Source organism: Mesoplodon densirostris, chromosome 9 (assembly GCF_025265405.1).
Source record: "Mesoplodon densirostris isolate mMesDen1 chromosome 9, mMesDen1 primary haplotype, whole genome shotgun sequence".
NCBI classification, from domain to species: domain Eukaryota; kingdom Metazoa; phylum Chordata; class Mammalia; order Artiodactyla; family Ziphiidae; genus Mesoplodon; species Mesoplodon densirostris.
The window spans coordinates 19,953,766-19,981,209 of NC_082669.1; the positions used below are offsets into that span (position 1 = coordinate 19,953,766).

At 41.1% G+C, this 27,444-nt stretch overlaps 1 protein-coding gene across 1 annotated transcript in view; it reads right to left on the minus strand.

Moving 5' to 3' along the window:
* The window catches only part of LAMB4 (laminin subunit beta 4), a 143,671-nt gene that overhangs the window by 102,408 nt on the left and 13,819 nt on the right, over positions 1–27,444 (minus strand). Inside the window, 2 exon segments of the mRNA XM_060108856.1 lie at positions 1,329–1,486; positions 6,999–7,046. Of these exon segments, the coding sequence (XP_059964839.1) occupies positions 1,329–1,486; positions 6,999–7,046 (206 nt within the window).

The following is a 27,444-nucleotide window of genomic DNA, read 5'->3' on the forward strand; positions in this document are numbered from 1 at the left end:
ATGTTTCACTTGATAGCTCTTTGCTAGACAATGGATGAAAAAAAAATTATCTTCCATGCCAGGCAAATGTTTATGTAACTAGTACTTGTAGTCCCACCTGTAATACTTTGTCAGCCAGAAGATATTTTGAGATTTTTTTTCCAATTTGAAGATGAAGAGTTCTGTGATTACCTAGACCAAAGAAGCTCTGCAGTTTGATTTACTTCTATTTTTGGTGTAACTCTGCAATATAGGAACATCGATTTCTAATTATCATCAGAGTATACTGGCTCATGACAACTTAAGCAAATGCCAATGGTGGAAGGACAAGAGGGGTGATGCCAGTGTTGGAAAGTTTCTAGTATTAGAGTTGGGAACCACTTCTTTGTCCAGAGGACCTGGACTTCGGGAAGGTACCTGAAGGGCCTTCCATCCCACCTGACCTAAAATTGAACAAAACTATAGTGTCATTTCCTTGCACATGTAGAGGATTTGCTTTCTTATACAAGTATTTCCCAAACTTAGACCAGGGCTCAACATTCAGGTATTGTCTCCACTTATTTATAATCATCTTCTTTTCACTAGAAACCAATGAGAATACAAAGCCTTTCCCAGAGCCTCCGGGAGTTGCCTTAAACGAACAATACGTGGAAAAGCCTGGGCCACTAACACTAGGCTTACATCCAACTTCCTTCCTGAACATCCTCTCAGTTAAGGGGTTGACGTGATTGCCTTGGGCTTTTCAGCAGGTATGATACTCAGATGACCTTGGATGCTTGTTTCAGAGCCCAGGGAAGAAAAAGAAAAAGCAACTGGTCCTTTTATAAAATGGGTCTTTAAGAACAAAAGGCACAAAAATATGTTCACATCAGGATTTGAGAGTCTCTAGACAAGACAATTTCCAAGTAGCATGGAATTGTAGACAATTCCAAGTCGGCCCCAGCTCCATCTCCACCTGAAGCAGGGCAGTGAGAACTCATGTTCAGCATGATAGCCTCGCGGCCCTGAGGGATCTTCCATCTTCACTCAACTAGTCAATTAAGTCCACTCCATGAGAGTCACTAAGGCAGCCAAGCAGAACAGTATACTGTACAGTATTCCCTTCTAAGACTGAATCAAAACAGGCTTTTCTGTCTCACTCTAAAGGTCACAAGAAATAGATGAAGCCCGTTTTCCTTTGTCTCTGATCAGGGAAGGTTTCCCGGATGTTGAATCGAATCACTTGTGTCTCTGATGTTTGGGAAAGCACGCTGTCTCCTTTCTACAGTTGTCTCCACGGCCCTAGACGTACTTGGAAAAATCTACATCACTGACTAAATCATGTCCCAACAAGTAACGAATCAACCCACCTCAAGGTAGCTGAGGATGCAGTATTTCTGGGCCCCACCCAGCCCGCAGGGAGAAGCAGAGAGCTGAGCTCTGCAACCCACCAGGAGATTGCTGGTGGGGGGGGGGCGACAAGCACCTCTGCTGCATTCATCTTGAGCGTCCATGTAACTGAGCAACCCTTGATCATGACAGAAACAGGACAGAGAAGGTAGTCTAAGGGTAGCAGAAGGCTTAGAGAAGCAACTGGTTAAGTGGAAGAGTTAACAGTCCGTGTATTTTTAATACTAGTTCTGTGATTATTAAGATCCTGGTGGTGGATGCTGTTGGCGCCCTCAGCCTGATGGAAATCTCTTAGCCTGGGAGGTTATGCCACCTGTGCTCATGTCCCCACCTGGCCCAGCCGGTAGCCAGTGACTGATGGATACATATTTCCCAGCCGTTGCCTCAGGCTGGGATCCACTCTGTGGTGCAATTTATGCTCAGAAGCTCTCCTGGGAGGAGGTTGAAGCCAGACTCCTGCTGGGACCCCATCCTGCCTCCACCCCCCTCACTCTCCCTCCTCAGAGCACTCCCTCAATAAATCACTTGCACACAAATCCTTGTCTCAGGCTCTGCTTCTGGGAGACCTGATCTGAGACAGCCTCCATTCGCTGGGAATTCTCTATGTGTTATTTTAGGGCAAATAACAAAGATGAATGCATAGACACGAGGAAGGAGAATCCTAATCCTGCCTCTTATACTTGCTGTTCAAACATGGAGGAAATCAACTGGAGAATTTAAGAATTCCTTGGGAAATAACTTTGTCTTAAAATACATAAATTCAACTGACCCCTTTATAACCTGAATTGCTGGGTTCAGATACAAACATGGACGAAATCATATCCCTTTGGGATAAAGGATGGGACAGGTGGGAGTTTCAGCCTGTATAGTACACTTAGCCATTGGTACCTGCTGTCCAACAGATCTGTCATGAAGGTTTCAGTCACAGGTGAGCTAGAGCATTACAGGGCAGCTCTATCTCAACTGTCACCTCAGTTCTTTACTTTCCACATGTAGCCTCTGAGATAGTATCTTTACATCTTGGTTTAAAAATGATTTTTAAAGTCCTGTTTGTTTTAAAATGTTAAATTCTGAGTTAAGATAACTGTTAAATCTTTATATGTGAATGCGGGGTGGGTACGGTAATCCAAACATTTTTGCCTGCGTGGATTGTCTGCAGGGTTTACTCCATTATGTTAAAGTCACACACTTGAACTGACAACAAGCTCATGATCTGTAAAAGGAAAAATTCGTAAATTGGACCTCATCAAAATTAAAAACTTTGTGAAGAGGTAAAAAGGCAAGCTACAGACTGGGAGAATATAATTACGAATCACGTATCTGACAAAGCCCTTGATCTAGAATATATAACGGGCTCTCAAAACTCAACATTCAAAAACCAATCCAAGTAGAAAATGGCAAGCAGCATGAATAGACATTTCACTGTAGGAGATAGACAGATAGCAAGTAAGCACCTGAGAAGATGTTCAACATCATTAGCCATTAGGAAGACGCAAATCAAAACCACAATATCACTACATACCTATCAGAATGGCTAAATAAAAAATAGTAATAACTCATAGTAATAACTCCAGCTGCTGGAGAGAATGTGGAAAACTGGATTACTCATACACTGCTGGTAGGAATGTAAAATGGAACAGCCACTCCGGGAAGACATATGGTAGTTTCTTATAAAGCTAAGCATGCACTTATCATACAACCTAGCAATTACACTCTAAGGTAATTATCCCAGAGAAATTAAAATATCTATTCATAAAAAATCTGTATAGCATCTTTATAATGGCCCCAAACTGGAAACAACCCAGATGTCCTTCAGTGGGTGAATGGTTAAGTAAAGTGTGGTCTATCCTTACCATGGGATAGTACTCAGCAATAAAAATGAGGGAGTCGTTGATACATGCAACACTATGGATGGATCTTCAAGGAATGATGCTGAGTAAACAATACCAATCTCAAAAGGTTATGTATTACATAATTCTGTTTCTTGAATGACACAATTCTAGAGCTGGAAAACAGATTCATGGTGGCCAGGGGTGAGGGAGGGGGAGAGGTGGGTGTGGATATAAAAGAGTATTACTAGAGATCCTGGAAGTGATGGAACTGTTCTGTATCTTAACTGTGGTATGGCCTCATAAATCTATACACGTGATAAAATCGCATAGAATTAAATACACACACACACAAACACACAAACAAGAGAATGTAAAACTATGGAAATCTGAATAAGGTTAATGGATTATTTCAATGTTAGTTTCCTGGCTGTAATACTGTATTGTAGTTACACAAGATGCTACCACTGGGGGAAATTGGGCGAAATGGGATCACTCTGTATATATATATATATATATATATATTTTTTTTTTTTTTGCGGTACGTGGGCCTCTCACTGTTGTGGCCTCTCCTATTGTGGAGCACAGGCTCCGGACGTGCAGGCTCAGCAGTCATGGCTCATGGGCCCAGCCGCTCTGTGGCATGTGGGATCTTCCCAGACTGGGGCACAAACCCGTGTCCCCTGCATCGGCAGGCGGACTCAACCACTGTGCCACCAGGGAAGCCCTCTGTATTATTTCTTACAACTGCATGGGAACTTGCAATTATCTCAAAACAAAAAATTAAAAAAAAAATCCCAAACAACTCTCTCCCTTCAAAATCACCCCATCAGCCTCTGGATGGTGAATCATGTAAATCCCACACTCTAAAATAATACACACAGGACAGGTTCCAGCTGCTCCTATATACTTTTCCCTTGAGACATGAAAATTTATGCCAAGTCCTGATTTCAGCAGACAGGGGTGGGAGGGATGGGCCTAAAAGGAAAAATAATTACCATACTTTCGAATACGCTTGGTTTCTCCTCAGTTTTTTCAACGGTAAAAATATAAAGAATCTTCTATCATGGACTTGTTTTGAATTCAATGGATTGTTTTCCGTCAAGCTGTCCTCCAAAAATACAGCCTATTGAAAAATAATGTTCTTTCTCTTATGTACACATTTCCCACATCTATTCTGCTAATATGGTCATTGTGTGATTATTATTAGGTGTTAAGCATATACAGATCATGGTTCTATAGCTAAGAATATGATCCATAATGTCTCCTTCCCCACAGGTTACCAAACGTCAGTTCGAAAGGGGAATTTTCCACCTTCCATCTCATTGCAAAGATTATTATACTAAAACAGAGCATAATATTTCTTTCTCTTTCTTTGAGATGTGGTTAGGCCCCTCACACACTTTATTTCACTATATAATAGATAATCCTAGCTTGGTTAACCTGGATGTTTCTTTTTATTCACCCAACAATCCAAATCCAGATCTCCTTTTATTTCCTAGAATTGGCATCTAGGATAAATAACTAACCTAAAGTTTGGACTTCAATAGACAGAGGTTTTTTCAAAAAGGGCAGGTATAAAATCTCTGCTAATGCTACGTGTGGATTAGCTAAGATTCCCCTTTCCAGGGCTTTATTCTTTTAGACAGGTTCCATCCTGAATTCTTTTATTGGAATTGTTGCCTTAGAGATTGAATATGTTTTTAGAACCTGACTTGGCCAAACATGTTTTAATCAAACATGTACTTTTCAGAAATAAAAGTATTCCAGGACTTTGGGAAATTGAACTATTATTCATGTAATATCCTACCAGCAAATATGAACTTCTGGTCTAAAATACTTGGCAGAAAGTGGTGAAAAACATTAAGTAGTTAAACCTTCATGCCTGAACGTAGATAGATGTAGCAATATCCTTCCTGGATTAAAGCTTTCAACTGCTGAATTATTACATGAGCAATAGGTTGGAACTGATTTTGAGAATAATGTTTCTGTCTTTAGAAAATCAATGTATTGCTCAAAAATGACATAAAACTTGATGATAGGATCTTATTAAGAATGAATTTAGGAAAGCTGGTCATTTAAAGAAAATATACAGTAAATTTTTGGTAACATCAGAGTCATTTATAGATACAACCGTTATTACATGATCTCTCAGTAATTTTTGATATTGTTATAATTTTCTTAAACATGTGATGTTTTCATCTAGTTTAGACTTCACTTCAGAGTTTACAGGCTATAAACACACACATCCATTTATGTACTCACACACATTATTTACTATGAGTGAGCAAACTTGCAAAGGATGCATGCTGGATAAGATGTGCACTTTGTATACAGTTCCCCAAAACTGGGGCCAAATTTATGATCCTTTCTCCTTATCTTCCTTAGTTAGAATATAAGACAGAGGGTTTAAATAGGCTTCAGTATGTATATAAATGCCTATGGTTGAGCTATAAACCAGAAAATGCCCATGCAGATGAGGTGGAGCTAACCTGGTTGGTAGTTTGACCACAGGCTACCCTAGAGATTTGGGTTAGAGCAGGTCAAGCTTAGGTTTAGAAACTCAGGATCTGTTGCAGGGAGGCCTTTTCCGCCCAAGCTGATTTAGTTTTGAAGGTTTTCCCTCCAGAGAGAAGGGTCTCCTGATTGAGGAGGCCTCTCTGAGGTTCTGTGGCGTGGTTTAGAACTTTGGCAAGGTGTAAGTTATCCTATGCAGAGGCCAGGAAAAGATGCCATGATTGGTTGCTTCTGATTTTGAATACTGTTTTAGTCCCAAAGAGAACATCCAAAGAAGATATAGATGGGGACTTCCCTGGCTGTCCTGTGGTGGGGACTCCACGCTTCCACTTCAGGGGGTGCGGGTTTGATCCCCGATCAGGGAACTAAGATCCCACATGCTGCACAGTGTGGCCAAAACAAACAAACAAAACAAAAAACAAAGCAGATGTAGACAAGACCAACTCTTCTCTGACTCTTTGAGACCAGATCTAAGCTTCCTAGTCTTGGAGGGGAAGTGCAGTCCAGTGAGTCTCCGTTTCTACTGGCTGGCTTGTGGCTTGCCTCTGAGGTAGAAATTTTTCAACAAAGAACAAATGAGCCTTTACCATCTAGAGCTGTTCTTTGCTCCATGACCAGCCAGGCTAACAGAATTTGCCTCAGGGTTTGGGAGTTGCCAAATTAAAAGAGGAGATTCTTAAAGTCTACTGCCATGAAGAAATTCAGCAGGAATATTTGAAGAGAAAGTTCTAAGCAATTTAGTTAGTACTCACCCAAAGCAGGGCTGTTATAGATACAGAAAAGCAGGATCAAAGAGAGTAATTGCTGGAAACATCTTCTCTATGACTAATGTAAATGATTCTCAGCTTATTAAAGACAGGCCAGTCATGGAGAACTTGGCCTTTTAGTTCTGAGCTGCAGCTTACTCAGAAGGGGGAATTTTGCCTATAAATCCTTTATGAGACCTCATTACTGGGATAAGTGCTACATTCAAAGCAGAGCTATTTTTAAAAATTAAAATGCACTGTATGTGTAAATTAAGAATCTGAAAGTAGTTTGCTTTTTTTAGTGTCTTATTTATCTGCTGTTGCTAATACTCCATTAAAGAGTGACAGAAATAGCTATGGGTGGATAATGGCTATGTTTGAATGGAACTTTCTAGTTGTTGACACAATTATACAACAGAAGAGACATCCGAATATGTGTTAGTATAGAAAAAAGAGGTGGATGTGTTTAAAACCTATCTCCACTAAATATCTTAGAACAATTCAATACAAGCAGAAAATGGATTTTGATAATACTCACCAAGGTGCAAAAAACAGGTCAGTTGAAATTGTATTCCTTGCAAGAATTCTTCAGTATACGCAAATCAATCAATGTGATACACCATATTAACAAATTGAAGGAGAAAAACCATATGATAATCTCAATAGATGCAGAAAAAGCTTTAGACAAAATTCGACACCCATTTATAATAAAAACCCTCCAGAAAGTAGTCATAGAGGGAACTTTCCTCAACATAATAAAGGCCATATATGACAAACCCACAGCCAACATTGTCCTCAATGGTGTAAAACTGAAACCATTTCCACTAAGATCAGGAACAAGACAAGGTTGCCCACTGTCACCACTCTTATTCAACATAGTTTTTGAAGTTTTAGCCACAGCAATCAGAGAAGAAAAAGAAATAAAAGGAATCCAAATCAGAAAAGAAGAAGTAAGCTGTCACTGTTTGCAGATGACATGATACTATATATAGAGAATCCTAAAGATGTTACCAGAAAACTGCTAGAGCTCATCAATGAATTTGGTAAAGTAGCAGGATACAAAATTAATGCACAGAAATCTCTTGCATTTCTATACACTAATGATGAATAATGTGAAAGTGAAATTGAGAAAACACTCCCATTTACCATTGCAACAAAAAGAATAAAATATCTAGGAATAAACCTACGTAAGGAGACAAAAGACCTGTATACAGAAAATTATAAGACACTGATGAAAGAATTTAAAGATGATACAAGTAGATGGAGAGATATACCATGTTCTTGGATTGGAAGAATCAACATTGTGAAAATGACTCTACTACCCAAAGCAATCTACAGATTCAATGCAAGCCCTATCAAACTACCAATGGCATTTTTCACAGAACAAGAACAAAAAATTTCACAATTTGTAAGAAAACGCAAAAGACCCCAAAGAGCCAAAGCAATCTTGAGAAAGAAAAACGGAGCTGGAGGACTCAGGCTCCCTGACTTCAGACTATACTACAAAGCTACAGTAATCAAGACAGTACGGTACTGGCACAAAAACAGAAATATAGATCAATGGAACAGGATAGAAAGCCCAGAGATAACCCCACACACATATGGTCACCTTATCTTTGATAAAGGAGGCAAGAATATATAATGGAGAAAAGACAGCCTCTTCAATCAGTGGTGCTGGGAAAACTGGACAGCTACATGTAAAAGTATGAAATTAGAACACTCCCTAACACCATACACAATAATAAACTCAAAATGGATTAAACACCTAAATGTAAGGCCAGACACTATCAAACTCTTAGAGGAAAACATCGGCAGAACACTCTTTGACATAAATCACAGCAAGATCCTTTTTGACCCACCTCCTAGAGAAATGGAAATAAAAGCAAAAATAAACAAATGGGACCTAATGAAACTTCAAAGCTTTTACACAGCAACGGAAACCATAAACAAGACCAAAAGACAACCCTCAGAATGGGAGAAAATATTTGCAAATGAAGCAACTGACAAGGGAGTAATCTCCAAAATTTACAAGCAGCTCATGCAGCTCAATATCAAAAAACAAACAACCCATTACAAAAATGGGCAAAAGACCTAAATAGACATTTCTCCAAAGAAGATATACAGATTGCCAACAAACTCATGAAAGAATGCTCAACATCATTAATCATTAGAGAAATGCAAATCAAAACTACAATGAGATATCATCTCAGACCGGTCAGAATGGCCATCATCAAAGAATCTACAAACAATAAATGCTGGAGAGGGTATCAAGAAAAGGGAACCATCTTGCTCTGTTGGTGAGAATGTAAATTGATACAGCCACTATGGAGAACAGTATTGAGGTTCCTTAAAAACCTAAAAATAGAACTACCATACAACCCAGCAATCCCACTACTGGGCATATACCCTGAGAAAACCATAATTCAAAAAGAGTCATGTACTACAATGTTTATTGCAGCTCTATTTACAATAGCCAGGACATGGAAGCAACCTAAGTGTCCATTGACAGATGAATGGATAAAAAAGATGTGGCACATAGGTATAATGGAATACTACTCAGCCATAAAAAGAAACGAAATTGAGTTATTTGTAGTGAGGTGGATGGACCTAGAGTCTGTCATACAGAGTGAAGTAAGTCAGAAAGAAGAAAACAAATACCGTATGCTAACACATATATAGGGAATCCAAAAAAAAAAAGGTCATGAAGAACCTATGGGCAAGATGGGAATATACATACAGACCTACTAGAGAATGGACTTGAGGACACGGGGAGGGGGAACAGTAAGCTGGGACAAAATGAGAGAGTGGTAGTGTATATATGGATAAATATACACTACCAAATGTAAAACAGACAGCTAGTGGGAAGCAGTCGCATAGCACAGGGAGATCAGCTCGGTGCTTTGTGACCAGCTAGAAGGGCGGAATAGGGAGGGTGGCAGGAAGGGAGACGCAAGAGGGAAGAGATACAGGGATATATGTATATGTATAGCTGATTCACTTTGTCATAAAGCAGAAACTAACACACCATTGTAAAGCAATTATACTCCAATAAAAATGTTAAAAAAAAGAGGGTCACATGACTGTGACAGGGTTCATGGTTCTAAATTCCAAAAAAAAAAAAAAAAAAAAAAAAAAAGAACCTAGGGGCAAGATGGGAATAAAGACGCAGACCTACTAGAGAATGGACGTGAGGACACGGGGAGGGGGAAGGTAAGCTGGGATGAAGTGAGAGAGTGGCATGGACATACATACACTACCAAATGTAAAAGAGATAGCTAGTGGGAAGCAGCCACATAGCACAGGGAGATCAGCTCAGTGCTTTGTGTCTATCTAGAGGGGTGGGATAGGGAGGGTGGGAGGGAGTCACAAGAGGGAAGAGATATGGGGATATATGTATATGTATAGCTGATTCACTTTATTATAAAGCAGAAACTAATACACCATTGTAAAGCAATTATACTCCAATAGAGACGTTAAAAAAGAAGAAAAGCTTGTTAAACTCAGAAGCTTTTGCACAGCAAAGGAAACCATAAACAAAACAAAAAGACAACCCATGGATTGGGAGAAAATATTTGCAGATGAGGTGACTGACAAGGGATTAGTCTCCAAAATTTACCAACAGCTCATGAGGCTTAATATCATCAAAACAAACAACCCAATCAAAAAATGGGCAGAAGACCTAAATAGATGTTTCTCCAAAGAAGATATACAGATGGGCAAGAGGCATATGAAAAGATGTTCAACATTTCTAATTATTAGAGAAATGCAAATCAAAACTACAGTGAGGTATCACCTCACACGAGTCAGAATGGCCATCATCAAATAATCCACAAACAATAAATGCTGGAGAGGATGTGGAGAGAAGGGAAGCCTTATGACTGTTGGTGGGAATGTAAACTGATGCAGCCACTATAAAGAACAGTATGGAGGTTTCTTAAAAAACTAAAAATAGAGCTACCATCTGATCCAGCAATCCCACTCCTGGGCATATACCCTGAGAAAAACATGGTCCAAAAGGATACTTGCACCCCAGTGTTCACTGCAGCACTGTTTATAATAGCCAAGACCTGGAAGCAACCTATATGTCCATCGACAGAGGAATGGATAAAGAAGATGTGGTACTGGGCTTCCCTGCTGGCACAGTGGTTGAGAGTCCACCTGCCGATGCAGGGGACACGGGTTCGTGCCCCGGTCTGGGAGGATCCCACATGCTGCGGAGCGGCTGGGCCCGTGAGCCATGGCCACTGAGGCTGCGCGTCCGGAGCCTGTGCTCCGCAGCGGGAGAGGCCACAACAGTGAGAGGCCCGCATACCGCGCAAAAAAAAAAAAAAAAAAAAAGATGTGGTACATATATACCATGGAATATTGCTCAGCCATTATAAAGAATGAAATAATGCCATTTGCAGCAACATGGATGGACCTACAGATTGTCATACAGAGTGAAGTCAGACAGATAAAGTGAAATATCGTATGATATCCCTTATATGCAGAATCTAAAAAGAAATGATACAAATGAACTTATTTACAAAACAGAAACAGACTCACAGACTTACAGAATGAACTAATGGTTACCAGGGGGAAGGATTGGGGGAAGGGATAGTCAGGGAGTTTGGGACTGACATGTACACACTGCTATATTCAAAATGGATAACCAACAAGGACCTACTGTAGAGCACAGGGAACTCTGCTCAATGTTATATGGCAGCCTGGATGGGGAAGGGATTTGGGGGAGAATGGATACATGTATAGGTATGGCTGAGTCCCTGTGCCTTGCACCTGAAACTATCACAACGTTGTTAATCGACTATACTCCAATATAAAATAAACAGTTAAAAAAAATAAATTGCATTCTTTCGTCAGGAAATGGTTAAATTCAATTCTGCTAGGTTTAAAAAAAAGGAGGTTAAAGTCAGTCACGGATAAAATCAATAACTGTCAACAATTTTAAGTGACTGCCTGATGCTTCTTTTTTTTGGCACTTATTCTTCTGTAGTCTTTTTTTCTCCTCTCTTTTTAAAATTGTAGTTCATTTACAATGTTGTTTTAGTTTCAAGTGTGTCTGATGGTTCTTATACTTTTGAGACACAAAATACTCACAGTGCCCAATTCCTTAAACAATGAGTGTATACAAGTTTTACAAATATTTGTTTTCTATTTTTTGAAGAAACAGAAGGCAATAGTTAATCTATTTTGTCCATTTTATCTAGAAAACAATTTTAATTATATGATTAACATGTACTCATTGAAAAAATAGAAATATCAGAAAACAAAATGAAGGAATTATTACCCATTGAACTACCACCCAGAGAAAAGTGGTTAATATCTTGCTATATGTTCTTCCATGCTTTTTTCCTTGCATATAAGTATTTTCCAAAAATGATATCATATTGTATGCTTGTTTCAGTCTATACAATCCAGACATGTTTCTACACCAACAAAAACATTTTTACATCAGGGAATTTCCACCCAATGAAGGACATTAGGACCACCTGGGGGCTTCCACAAATCCAAGCTGTGTCCCCCTTTGTAGATCCAGCTATTCCTCTCTAGGTAGAGGGCCGCCCCCAAGTCACTGTTGTAAGGGACCTTGATATAAATGGCAGTATACACACACCTCAGTGGTTTAGGAGGAGAGGAGGTGAGATGCTCTCCTGGACCAGTATTTATTCATTTTTTTAAGATTAAAAATTTTTTTTAAATTTTTATTTTATATTGGAGCACAGTTGATTAACAATGTTGTATTCGTTTCAGGTGTACAGCACAGTGAGAGCAGTATTTTAAACGAGTGGATCGTATTCCTCTGGATGCCGGGACCGGAATCTATTTAACAAAGGCCCTGTTGGTTGATGTGGACTTCCTTTCTTATATTTTCCTGTTATAAATATTTTTGCTAAATCTTTGTTCATATCCTTAATTATTCCCCAGGATATATTAAGGGGAGAGGAAATATTGGATCAAAGAACATACGTATGCTTGTGTGTATATAAAATGTTGATGTTACTGTCAACAGCCATGTGGAAAGTTTGTCCCAATTTACACTCTCACCAACAGCCTATGGGAACAATCATTTAAAACTGTCAAATTAAAAAGCAAAAAATTATACATCATTATTATTTCAGTGTTTTTGTTTGAAGAGCAATGAATGGAAAATATTTTTCATGTACTTAGAGATGAGAATTTTTTTCCAGTATGGTTTATTACAGTATATTGAATATAGCTCCCTGCACTATGAGTTTTGTTGGGGTTTTTTTTTTTTTTTTTTTTACATTCTCACCTCCAGGGCTTTTCCTAGTGAGTTTTTGGTTTCTCCTACTAACCCCACATTCTCAATCCCTCTAATCTTTCATTCCCTGCCCTCTAGCATCAGTACACCATTTCCTGCTTTCTGAACACTCTTCTCATGCTGTTTCCTTTGCCTTGAATGCCACCCTCCTAAACTTCAATGCCAGCTTCTTTATGAAGTCTTTTTAGGGTGTTTTGAAAAGCCTGATGTAGGCAAATTTCCCATTCTGTCATCCAAGCTCTTTGCATAGCTTGGGGTTTATTTTGCATCTCAAATGTCATAAGGGAATCATTCACTGAGAAATGGTCCCCCCTGCAGCATCCCCATCTGGAAATGAGCTCTATCTGTTATAAAAGTCCACAATTTGGGACTAATGACTTTACACAAAACCTTGCAAAGTCCTGTAGGAGACCAGGATGGAGCCTTATGAAGGTCCATCAGTAAAAATTGCCCGAACCTGAGCACTTTTTCTAGGTGGTGCTTTCTTGTTGCCTTTTCCTCAGTCAGAGCATGTGGCTTCAGTCAATTACCCAGCTACACTTTAAGTAACATGAAATTTCCAATCCTGATGTCCTCCTGGATTCAGAACTCCTGCCTGCATGCTCTTTCTGTCCAGAAATGCAGAATCATTAACCATGTGATTATCCTTTTCAGAAGAACAGGCAATATAAGCAAAGTTTGAAAATATTATCCTCTATAACCAAAGAAACCAAATTCAGTGAGATTATAATACATGTAAATAGCCTACTATTCAGGGCTTGAAATGATCTAGGCTCTGAATGGCTGAAGGTAATTAAAGTGTTGCATAGAAAATATAATGGCATTCCTGTTTCTTCCCCAGTGGGGAATCCACTCACAGGGCAGATTCCAAACTGAAAGACTGCTTCCATCTACAGACCATGGGATAAAATCTCCCTCCTTTGGAAAGATGGGAGGGAGGCAGATTGCAGAATTCTAAGGACTCAGATTTAGAGAGAAAGGAGGCAGAACTGTAGTGGCGACGGCAGGAGGAAAAGAAAGCATGAAATACCTTTTGCAGAGCATCTGGGAGGAACAAAGTTGCCTTCGTATCTCAGTTCATCACATTTCTGCGATGCAAATGAACCTCTGAGAATTTTCTCAGTCCAAGGGTTATCTTCAAGCAACGATCAAGTCATGAGAGGAAGAATTGCACTTCCCAGCATAAATCAGCTGGGCTCAAGAATGACTTGCCCAAATGAAGAGGAGGAGCTAGAAGAAGATCCAGACTGGACCAGAATAGGTGCCCTATTAATAATTGCTTACGGATTATCACCAGTTATGCAGTGAGGAAATAAATGACAGAGTCACAGGCTTACCCATCATTCCCCTGCCTGCTGAGCGCCTCCACTTAGATCCGTGGGGCACAGCCCTGGCTACACCTTAGAAACACCTGGAGACATTACTTTTTAGTGACTTCTCTTAAAGATATTTATTTATTTTATAATAAAATACCCATAACGTAAAATTTACCATCTCAACCATTTTAAAGTTTACAGTTTAGTAGTCCTAAGAAGATCTAAATAGATATTTCTCCAAAGAAGACATACAGATGGCCAAAAAGCACATAAAAAGATGCTCAATATAGCTCATTCATAGAGAAATGCAAATCAAAAGTAACGAGGTTATCACCTAGTACCCGACAGAATAACCATCATCAAAAAGTCTATAAACAATAAATGCTGGAGAGGGTGTGGAGAAAAGGGAACCTTCCTACACTGTTGGTGGGAATGTAAATTGATACAGCCACTATGGAGAATGGTATGGAGGTTCCTTAAAAAAACTAAAAATAGAGCTACCATATGATCCAGCAATCCCACTCCTGGACATATATCTGGAGAAAACCATAATTCGCAAATATATATGCACCCCAACGTTCATTGCAGCACTATTTACAATAGCCAAGACATGGAAGCAACCTAAGTATCCATCAACAGATGAATGGATAAAGAAGATGTGGTACATATATACAAGGGAATATTACTCAGCCATAAGAAAGAATGAAATAATGCCATTTGAGGCAACATGAATGGACCTAGAGATTATCATACTAAGTGAAATAAGTCAGATAAACATAAAAATCATATGATATCAGTTATACGTGGAATCTAAAGAAAAAAATGATACAAATGAACTTATCCACAAAACAGAAACAGACTTTGAAAACAAACTTATGGTTAACAAAGGAGAAACGGGGTGGTGGGGGGAGGGTTAAATTAGGAGTTTAGAATTAACAGGTACATGCCACTATATATAAAATAGATTATCAACAAGGACCTACAGGGAACTCCACACAATATTCTGTAATAACCTATATGGGAAAAGAATCTGAAAAAGAATGGATATATGCATATGTACAACTGAATCATAGTTGTACACCTGAAATTAACACAACACTGTAAATCAACTATACTCCAATATAAAATAAAAATTAAATTTAAAAAAATTAAAAAAATCAGAATTATCTGGGGGGGAATCTTGGCATGTTTTGTTTTTGTTGTTTTTGTTTTTTACAAGATTCCAGGTAATTCCAATATGCAGCAAAGTTTGGGACCCTCCCACCCAGCATTACCATGGGCCAATTTGCTTTAGACTAGAAACTTGAGGGTCATCCTCGATTCCTCCACGTCTCACCCTTCAAATCTAAACTGATCTTATCTCCTTAAACAGTGCTTCTCAAAGTGTGGTCCATGGATTTAATAAGGCGACCAATTCATCCCAGTTGGCCTGGGCTTTTTTGGTTTTAACACTGTAAGTCCCCAAATCCAGGGAATCCCCCTGAGTCCTGGGCCAACCCGGATGTTGGTCACCTACTGGATCAGCTGCGTCAGCATCATCTGGGGACTTGTTGCAAATGCGAATTATCAGGCTCCAGCCCAGGATCTACTGATTCAGAAATTCTAGAGACAGAGCCCAGCACTCCTGGCTTTTACAAGGCCTGCAGGTGAGTCTTATGTGTGCTCAGGTATGAGAACCACTGTCCTACGTAACTCCCAGGTCCACGCGGTGAAGATCAGAACTGCTGGTGCTCCTGGGGACGGCAGCTAACACTGAATGGGAATCTCAATGGAGGGTGTGTTCGTAGCTATCTGTGTGGTCTGGGCAGGTCCTGGCTGCGGTGTTGGGGTGAGCAGAGCTGTCTTACCTGGATCTGGCCCTGTCTGAATGTGCATGGTCTTCTCAGAGTTTGCTCAGTGAAGGGCTTCTTTTTCTAGCCCCTCAATATCATGAAATGATTTTCCCATTAGAACAGAAGCTTTGTAAGACGCTTTGGGCAGCAAAGAGCTCCCTGCAGGAGGCCCCTTTTGTCTTGACACTAACCCTAAACCAGGCACCCTCCCGTGTTCTACTCATCTCCGGCCCAAGCACACCTTTCAAATCTTTGGGTCACACAATACCTTGCCTAATCTGTTGGGTTTTTCCATAGATCAAAGAAGTAGAAATGAAGAATAAATAATTAACAGAAGACCAGATCTCTTCCCTAGCTTGTGATCAAACTGTGTGAACAAGATAGCATCTAGAGAAAGATCACAAGAAATCAACAAGCCTGCACACAGCAGGGGATGACTCTGACCCCCTATCTCCATGGTTAACTGAGATTACTTCCCTTTTTCCCTTTAAAAATTTTCATGGCCAAGCAGAATTCTTAGAGGCGGTTTTGGGGGGACACTGAGTCCACTGTGTCCCCGGATTGCCAGCATTCTGATTAAAAGCAACTTCCCTTTCTACCAACATTTGCAAGTATTGATTTTTGAGCAGCAAGTGGCCTGACCTGATTCAGTAACAGCTTCTTATATTTTTAACACGCCTCTAGGGAGAAAACAGAAAAGTTTTCTTTCTTATATGAGGTCTCTCCTGTGAAACGTCTTGTTTCTCTAAGTGGAGGTACCTTATCTCCATACCTCTTATTACCTCTTCTAAAGCATAAAGTGTATTTGATTTTTTTTTTTGTGGCAGCTTTGCTGAGATAATACACATACCATAAAATTCACCCTTAAAGTGCTTTTTAAAGTATATTCACAGGGTTGTGCAACCATCACCAACCATCTACCTTTAAACGTTGCAGGACCACCAAAAGAAATCCCATACCCTTGGGCGGTCATCCCCTATCTGTCTCTTCCTGCAGCCCCTGGGAACTACGAATCTCTGACTACTAATCTCTCTTTCTGTACATGTGCCTATTCTGCACTCTTCAAATAAATAAACTCATACAATTTGTGGTCCTTTGTGACTGGTTTCTTCCAATTAGCATGATATGTTCAAGGTCTATCCATGTTGTAGCATGAATCAGCACTGCATTCTTTTATGCTGAATAATATTCCATTATATGGATATACCATATTCTGTTTATTCATCAGTTTGTAGACATTTGGGTTTTTTTCTACTTCTTGGCTACCATGAATAACGCTGCTATGAACATTTGCCTACAAATTTTTGTATGGATGCGTATTTTCATTTCTCTTGGGTAGATATCTGGTAATGGAAACATTCTTTTTTTTTTTTAATTATGACCTTATCTAAACATTCCTAATAGATTGTAAGCCCTTGAAGGCAAACATTCATCTTTTAACCTCTCGAAGTACTTAGAAAAATATCAAAAACATTTGTTAACTTGAATTCATTGCAGCTTGCATTTCTTGGGTTAAAATACGTCAGTCTCTGACCTTGGCACTAAGTGACACATGGCATTTCTAGCTTTTAACTTACTGGCTATTCCACCAACTTTGGCTCCTCTGCCCTCACTTGAAGGCCTCAGCTGTGCCCTGGAGGTGCCCCTCCTGCTGGGGCTGCATTAGCCTTGGTTTCAAGATCTTTGTGTAAATTGCCAATCCTGGGTGTTCCCTGGCGCTGACCTCTTTCCTCCCTCTTCCTCCACAGCCTCATTCTGTGGCTTCTAGCTCCTGATTTTCTCCATATATATATATATAGTTTTCCAGAGCCCCAGTGTGAAACTGGGGCTGTCTTTTAATCTGACGATTTAAACAGTGTAGTAGGAAGCACGTGGAAGGTAAAAAGGCTATAGATGTAATTACTCAGCAGTAGTGCTACCTGTTTTTATGTTATTGCTGGAAGACAGCCCTTGTCTCCATTTAGAACTGATCTTAGAAGTGTACATTGTGAAACAATCCTGAACCACATCCTATGAAGGATTTAGAGCTTTCAGGTCAGAAGAACTGGCTTGGGGCATGAAGCATTCACCCTGTGGGGTTCTCCAGGGCCCAGTGGAATGATGGGTGAAAATGGGCTGGGGTTTCTGGCTTCCTTTCCTCCACCCAGATAATGGGAGTGGGCCCAAAGGACTACCAACATCGGGGTTTAAAATTCTTCAGCTATCTCAGAAATCCCTGAGGCAGAGATGAGTTAGTTCTGGTTAATTCAGGCTACTGCATATATTCTCCCTGAAATGAGCCAATAAAAGTGATAAAGGGACTGAAATCATCCCTGATTTTACTCCTCTGTGTCATCTATCAAGTGGACCCTGGACTTCCTGTTACCAACTGATTCCTTGTATTTCCCCCTCACTCAAGTTTACCTCCTAAAATTTAATCTCCTTACTTCTCAGTGAATATGGATGATGGCTGATCCTGTAATTACACTGAAATGCTTAGGCCCATAGTAGCTTGACTGCTTCCCATGTGCAGTGGTTCTCACCACACTGGGTTTGCCCCGCAGAGAACATCTGGCAAGCTCTGCAGACATTTCCTTTGGTCACAGTAGGGGAGGGGTCTGCTACTGACATCTAGTGGGTAGAGGCCGGAGATGCTGCTAAATGAATATCCCAGAATGCACTGGACGCCACCCCCCCAACTTCCCCTAACGAAGAATTATCAGCCTCAGACACCAATAGTGCTGAGTTCTGGACCCCTGTAGTTGTCCCTAGTCAGAGCCCATCACCCCACCTTTGTTTCCCTAAGTGACTCAGCCCTGGTCTTACTCCCAGTTTCCTGTTTCCCATTTTAGGTGATTGGCCTCAAACTAGAAGAGTGTTATAGTAAGTCCAGCAGCTGTTAGAAATTCTGTTATTTGCAATCACCTACGCAGTCATTATAAACCCCCAGATTCACATACAGCCCAGTTCCAGGCATTGTGGTCATCTCGTCCATACCTTCCTTCATCAAGCTACACATTTAATTGGTGCTGCTTTTCTGGTTGGTTTATCAGCGCTGGTATTTACGAAGCCTCATGGTGGCTGAGTGAAATTTTTTCTCTTGCTAAATTCATCGGTGAGTTTAAGTGATCTGTGTACAAGTAATAAGGATGAATCAACATAATGTTACCCTTTCTTTGGATGAAAAGCATGTCAGTATATTTACAAAGGAACTGGATGCATCCTGGTAATTGTTTCATGAAAACTGCTAGATGATGCTGGTCTTAAAATGAGGAGGTGTTGCGATAAACAGTAAAACACATGAAACTGACAATAACTAATTTTCTGGGTTGCTGATTGATTTTCATTTACTGATTGCTCATTAACTTTACCTCATATGCCTTTACTTGAAGGTTGTGCTCAGGCCCACGTCTTGTCCAAGAGTTTCCTCTTTTTTGTCAAAATAGTTTGGATAAAAATAGATGAAGACACGAAGGGTACATCATGTCCAACTGCCCAGCCCCAGGACCCACAGGTGCAACCAGTGTTCGCTAAACAGCCTCTCCATAGAAAGGCCTGCATTCCACTCCTGTTTCTACTACTGTTCGTTTCTTTTGCAAATGGTACAGTAATATTTAATACAGGGGATAATTGCAATAAATTTATGATATATAATATTGTTATAATATTTTAACATTTATGTTAGTCCTTAATTCCTTGTCTGGCTCACCTCAGATGGGTTATTTTATACATTTAAAAATGACAGTTCTCATAGAAGTCTTATGCTTAACTTCCCCTTATTTGTGTAACACTTTTTTTTCATATTACATCAGGAATCATTCACTATTTCAACTGTGTTGCCTAAATGGCATAGGATATTAACAAACATATTTTGAAGATAAGGATAGTTCTACAGAATTTGAATTTTTCCTACAGAATTTGAATTTTTCCTAAATTGTCACAAGTTAGATCACCATGATAAAATAGATATTCCCCAAATACACAATTTAAAATTGTGCAGTTCAACACTACATCACTACATTTGAAGCTTTCTTCAAGGAACAGAAAAGTTCAGATCATTGGCTGCACCCCACTCTGTACTGGGCATCGACCACTCCACTGGATACTGTATTATGTATACGTGTCTTATGTATAAATGTTATCAGATTAATTATCGTTCTGAAAAAGGAATGAATATCCTCTATGCTGGTGCCCCACCTACCCAACAACTTTTAAACTCGTTGCTGCCTTCCATTAATCCAAAAAATGCCAACTTGCTAGTGAGACCCAAGATGAGACTTACCGGCTTGAGAGTGTGTGTTGAGAGGCGCAGGCAGCAAACAGGGCGTGTGGAGCCATACCTGAAAGTGAGAGTCAATTTAAATAAAGAATGCTTTTCCCAAGGTACCTGAGGGAGGAAAAAAAGATGAGAGGTATTCCGAAACCTGCCAAAAAAGGTGATTTACGAAGCTACTTGCCTTAGGTTTTCACACACACACACACGCACACACACCCTGTATACAGAGGGAAAGAGAAATCGATTTTATGGAAAATGTTCATCTTCATTTAGGTGCCAAACTTCAGAAAGCAATGACTAGGAATTGATACCAGGGCTACAGCAACAAACTGCAGCATTCCTGCCAAACTTATAACTAAGTTCTTAGGTTACTTGTAGCTGCTGTGAAATTGAGGAAGATTCACCAAGAATCAGAGGCTTACACATGCTCACAAAAGCAACCGAGTTGCCACGCCCTCTAGAGGAATAAATTGTTTGTTTGGGGGTTGGGGGATGCTCTAAATTTACTTGGATGAAAGGTACGGGCCTACTCAAATAATTTTTATTTACTACGTGCAATAATAATGGTTTACAAAGTAAACTGTGAACCTGGAAGACAGCAGTTGATAAATGCAGATGTTTTCACTATTCACTAACTTGTGGTGTCTTTGGCTTAAGCATCCAACTCTGCCTTCAGAAACCAAGATTCTGGTGGCCTGAAGAAAAGAAGCTATGTCTGATGAAACTTACAAAGAAAGAGCGACACAATCCACGGAAAATTTTGGCTCCTAGAATTGGAGTAGTAAAGTTATCCTCTACAAATAAGACATTCAGACAAAATTACCTAACCCATTTCAGATTTATAGTGACGTGTCAAAAAGACGACTTGGCTCATTCTGAAAAAAAAATTAAATTAAAAATCCAGAAGGCGGGCTTCCCTGGTGGCGCAGTGGTTGAGAGTCCGCCGGCTGATGTAGGGGACACGGGTTCGTGCCCCGGTCCGGGAAGATCCCACATGCCGCGGAGCGGCTGGGCCCGTGAGCCATGGCCACTGAGCCTGCGCGTCCGGAGCCTGTGCTCCGCAACGGGAGAGGCCACAGCAGTGAGAGGCCCGCGTACCGCAAAAAAAATCCAGAAGGCTAGTGCATGGCTGGGCCATGGTCTCTGCTGTCCTTGCCTGTAACTGCTGCCCCCAGCATAACGTGTGTTCATCATCAGGGAACAAAAGGTCAGTCTTTCAGGACTTACTCAGCCTTGAAAGACTTCTCTCCATTTTTACCCTTACCCAGAGGCTTTGGTAGTGCATGCTGTAATACAGAAGTTCTGGAAACGATACTATTCAGTACCTCCTAGATCTGGAGTGATGGGTTTATGGCTCCATTATTTAATTGAATTTGAGTATATCAATGGCACCAAGCAAACAATGTTGTTGATATTTTCAGATACCAAAGAGGTGAAACAAACTTTTTTTTAACATCTTTAGTGGAGTATAATTGCTTTACAATGGTGTGTTAGTTTCTGCTGTATAACAAAGTGAATCAGCTATACATATACATATATCCCCATATATGTATCTCCTCCCTCTTGCGTCTCCCTCCCACCCTCCCTGTCCCACCCCTCAAGGTGGTCACAAAGCACCGAGCTGATCTCCCTGTGCTATGCGACTGCTTCCAACTAGCTATTTTACATTTGGTCATGTATACATGTTCATGCCACTCTCTCACTTTGTCCCAGCTTACCCTTCCCCCTCCCCATGTCCTCAAGTTCCTTCTCTAGTAGGTCTGCATCTTTATTCCCGTCTTGCCCCTAGGTTCTTCATGACTTTTTTTTTTTGATTCCATATATGTGTTAGCATATGGTGTTTGTTTTTCTCTTTCTGACTTACTTCACTCTGTATGACAGACTCTAGGTCCATCCACCTCACTACAAACCACTCAATTTTGTTTCTTTTTATGGCTGAGTAATATTCCATTGTATATATGTGCCACATCTTCTTTATCCATTCATCTGTCCATGGACACTTAATTTGCTTCCATGTCCTGGCTATTGTAAATAGAGCTGCAATGAACATTGTAATATTCTCTTTTTCCTAATCTCCCCAATGTTGGTGTTTCCCCTGGGCTTTATCATCTGAGCATCTCCTTTCTCTTCCTGTATTTTTCAGACAGACTCACTGGGACAGTTTAATGGCTGAATCCACTTCTTTCTCTTCTCTAACCCACCTACTTCCTGAGCTTTGGCTCCATGTTTTCAACCACCTTGGACGTCTCTATCTGGACGACCCAGCAGCACCTCAACCCCACAATACTCGCAGTTGAAGTCTTTTGTTCAAATCTATCCATCTTCTTCACTTCCACCTCAGTTAATGGCATCTTTATCCACCCATTTGTTCAAGCCAGGAACCTCAGCTGTGCTTAACTTCTTCCTTTCCCTTCCATTCTCCTGAGACACAGAGTCAAAATCTCTGAGCAGGGACTACCTGAATAATGGATGGGGTCCACTGACGAACAGGGAAGTGGTCTTAGCTATTCCTTCCGCTGTTTTTCCCCTCAGCCCAGCATTATGACTGCCCTTGGGCCTTGGCTTGCTGGCACTGGGATACTGCTCATGTCCTTTCCGAGGGAAGCTGTGGGGCTCGGACTGGGTCCCAGAGCATCACCCAACTGGAAGACTTAAAGGCACAGTCCACAGAGTGCTTCCTCCCTTGTTCTCATCGGTTTGAAACAGCACCTGATGCTCACCATTTGTACACCCCCTAGATTGTTAGTTAGAAAGTCTTACCTTTCACTGGCCCATTTACTCCGAAGATCCTTTCAAGAACAGTGTGGGGAGGGGCCATGGGAGCTGGTTGTAGGGGAAGGCTAACTTATTGACTGAACTCTTATTTTGCTTAGAAAGACCAAATTTAGTATTTTGTTGGCCAGGTCTTGATGACCAAACAAAATTATGTGTACCTCAGCAACTCAAAGCAGAAATTTTAAAACATCACATTGTCAGTATGACTCTTAGCTTTTCCCGAGAGGACATCACCAAATAATATTATGAAGGAAATTCCTTGATTTCCAAATGCTGTGAAGTCAGACTTTTTTTTTCCCTGCATTTTTTCTTTCTTCTACAGACTTACATCAATACGTTAGCTGGGGGCTGTCCTCACACTTCTAACCCAGACTCCAGTTGCCTCCTAAATTTTATCCTTGGCCCCTTCTGGGCCATCGTCCTCATCGTCACTAGAGAACACAGACTTATACTCGTCACTTCTTGGCTTACAAACCTTCATCGGTTTCCTTTTGCTATCAAGACCCGAGTTTCTTAGTGTGGCACAACAAAACGTGTTCCCAAGCTGGCCCCAATGTCTCTTTCCACGTTCCCTGCAGGAGAGCTATGTTCCACTCATTCTGTCTCCAATATGTCAGGCAATTTTTTTTTTTTTCGCGGTACGCGGGCCTCTCCCTGTTGCGGCCTCTCTGGTTGCGGAGCACAGGCTCTGGACGCGCAGGCTCAGCGGCCATGGCTCACGGGCCCAGCCGCTCCGTGGCATGTGGGATCTTCCCGGACCAGGGCACGAACCCATGTCCCCTGCATCGGCAGGCGGACTCTCAACCCCTGCGCCACCAGGGAGGCCCTGTCAGGCACTTTTGACTTGGGCCTTTGCACAGGACACCATTCTGCCATCTCCATTTGTCCTTTAGCTTTCACCCTTTGTCAAGACTTTTTGCCCCCTCCAGGCAGAGTTGGCTACTCCATCTCCTTCACGATGAAATGACAGCCTTTCTATGGCGATGAAGTGTTGCTGTCTGTCTCCCCCTAATTACTCCGAGCAATGTGATGGCAAGGACCACAGGGAAGTCCTATCCTTGCTGCTCTTCCTCTGACTCCAGTAACTGAGCCGTTCACGTTTCCTGTGCCCAGAAGCCAAAGGCTCAGTTCTGGCAGGTAAACTCCTCTGTATCCTCTGATCTTCATCATCCCCCGACTCATGGTCCAGGGCCCGAGGACCTAGTGCTAGGTATTCTAGTGCCCACCAGGGGGCAGCACTCCTCACCCACCAAGCCGACTTTCTCTTTTCTTCCCATTCTGCAGGGTTGGGTTTCTGCCTAGGGTCCATTTCTGTCTAGCAGGCAGCCTGGCCCAATATTAGGAGTCTGTGTTTACTGTACCCACCTTGAGCCCCCTCCTTTGACTGGGAACCTGGCAGTTTGTTTTCTCGTTTGGGGTGAGTCCCCCTTTATGTCAGCCTCTTCCCATGGCTCTGCCACAGGGGACTGATCTTCAACATATAAGTATTTTTTAAATTTATTTTTTGGCTGCATTGGGACTTCGTTGCTGCACACGGGCTTTCTCTAGTTGCAGTGAGCAGGGGCTACTCTTCATTGTGGTGTGCAGGTTTCTCATTGCAGTGGCTTCTCTTATGGCGGAGCATGGGCTCTAGGCACACGGGCTTCAGTAGTTGCAGTGCTCGGGCTCAGTAGTTGTGGCTCACTGGCTCTACAGCGCAGGCTCAGTAGTTGTGGCACATGGGCTTAGTTGCTCTGTAGCATGTGGGATCTTCCAGAACCAGGGATCAAACCCATGTCCCCTGCATATTGGCAGGATTCTTAACCACTGAACCACAAGGGAAGTCTCCAGATCTTTAATATTTTAACTCTCATGTATTCTCCACTGCTGGGTCTTGCCTAATCTCTACTGAGCTGACCATTAGCAGAATTTAGACGAATCTGGCCTATTCCTCTCCCCCATTCTCTAGTCCTGGATTGAACTGATTCTCCTTCAGAAGCTGCTCTCCTGGCCAGTTTTTGTAACTAAGACAGCTTGTCATCTACCCTTCTGTGATGAATTCACCTGGCCATGATCTTCTACCCTACGAGGTTTTTGGCCAAGGATATAACATATATCACACTGTATTCCCACACGCCAAGCTTAGTGTGGTGCACACAGTAGGCATTTTCTTTTTGAATGGACTGATATTAAATTGCAGAAACCACCAAAAAAAATCGTATGGAGAAATATGTATCAGAAAAATCTCAATTGCTAAATTTAGATTTAGAACCTAGATTTTAAAATTTGGGGAGTGGGACTTCCCTGGTGGCGCAGTGATTAAGAATCTGTCTGCCAATGCAGGGGACACAGATTCGAGCCCTGATCTGGGGAGATCCCACATGCTGCGGAGCAACTAAGCCCGTGCGCCACAACTACTGAGCCTGCGTGCTACAACTACTGAAGCCTGTGCACCTAGAGCCCTGCTCCGCAACAAGAGAAGCCACCAAAATGAGAAGCCTGTGCACCGCAACGAAGAGTAGCCCCCACTCACCACAACTAGAGAAAGCCCGCGTGCAGCAAAGACCCAGTGCAGCCAAAAATAAATAATAAATGAATTTATTTTAAAAAAATTGGGGGCATGTGATTTGGCTTGCTTTGGGTTGGCTTTCATCAGGCCTAAGTTACCAAAGAGTGAATGGACCTGGAAAGTAATCAAACGGAATTTCCAGGGAGTAAAGCATTCGACAAGAGAGACAATTTTCTTTAGTGTCACTAATTTACAAGAGCTGGAAAGTTCTCCTACATGTCCTAATAAGGCCCTGTGGAATTTAAGCCAACTGTTATTTCCCTTGTCAGTCACTGTCTTGCCTTTCTTCACAAAATGTAATTTCTTTTTTTCCCCCTCCATCTCTTAGACCTTCTTTGTTTTCTTCTCTTAGACCTTCTCATTTTCTCTTCTCATTTTCCCTAAAGCCAATTTTAATTGCCAGGATAATGCAGGGATATTTTTTTCCCGTTTTACTCATTTTTTTCTGGTTCATGCTTCAGTAATCATTTTCAGGTGGCTTGACGTTTATCACCTATAAAACATGCTTAACTAGAGGAGCTTGTTTCTTAGAAACAGGAGACCCTCAACCTACTTCCAGGGGGACAAATGGAATATTTTCTTTTTAGTTCTAAATACTCTGTCAAGTCCCAGCTGACTCAGGATCATCTTAAATGTCTCACGCATCTTCTGTTTGCCTTGTGATTCACCAAATATAACCAGGGCAGGAAATGTAGATTTAAGGGGTTTGGGACTCCATGTGGCTTGGAATTCCATTGTCCTCCAAAGATGGTTTATAGGATAGGAATGAAACTAAGGCAGATCTTAAATTTCACTCACCTGTCAGTATCTTACATTATCCATTTCAAACATCCTATGCAGTTTCAGTGGGTAAGTTTGTTGGTTTGTTGAAAGAACATATTTGGGATTCCTACAAGCTCATGGAGAATATCCTCATGGAAGAATCATGGTTGTGAACTAAGCCAAAACTAGATGTTCATTTTTTCTACAACAGTGACAGATTAGAGAATAGATTCAACAAACGTTCCTCAAATACACTTTGTAGATCTTTTTTTTTTTTTTTTTTTTTTTTTTGCTGTACGCGGGCCTCTCACTGTTGTGGCCTCTCCCGTTGCGGAGCACAGGCTCCGGACGCGCAGGCTCCGCGGCCATGGCTCACGGGCCCAGCCGCTCCGCGGCACGCGGGATCCTCCCGGACCGGGGCACAAACCCACGTCCCCTGCATCGGCAGGCAGACTCTCAACCACTGCGCCACCAGGGAAGCCCCACTTTGTAGATCTTTAAGCTCTTTCAGAAATGTTTTTCAAAGGTTCTTGTTATTTGTGTTTTTGTTTATTGCTATATTTTAAGTTGATGCCATTGTTGTTTTTAATTTTGTTCCCTAAAACAGGCCAGATGAACCTGTTGATTTCTGAAATACTGGAAAGAAAACTCCGAAGACTGAAATTACATTTTTTCCATTTCAGGACTGAACACAGAGGAAACTTGCAGTCAGTATCCACTGAACTAACTTGTTTCATTTCTTTTTACAAACCAACAACTCCCACAAAGCACCAGGGGGTAGGAGACGAGAGAGTTGCATTTGATTTTTAGGTAGAAACTTCCACAGGGGGTTTGAGTGAAATAAAAGGACTTTTCAGTTTGTTCATTTGATCGGTTTGTGATCTGTTTTATTAATCGAGTACTCTTTTTTCCCTTTAGTCTTTTAAATTTTTGTACAAAATATGAAACCCTAGACTCTAAATACTGGTGTATATTTAAAAGTTATTCCAAACATTGGTATTCCATAAAAAGTGTTTCCTTTTGAAATATGTACATTTAAAAGGTTTGCTTCATTCTTGGGTGATTTTATTGTATCTTGAAGGTTGTCGCCTGATATGCATATCTCCAGTTTTAGAATGAAAACGGGAGTGACAGCACTGTTTACATTTCATAAATTTACCTTCAAAGAACCACGCGCATAGGTGACTGTGGGCTGTTTTCCTGTAAATTGATG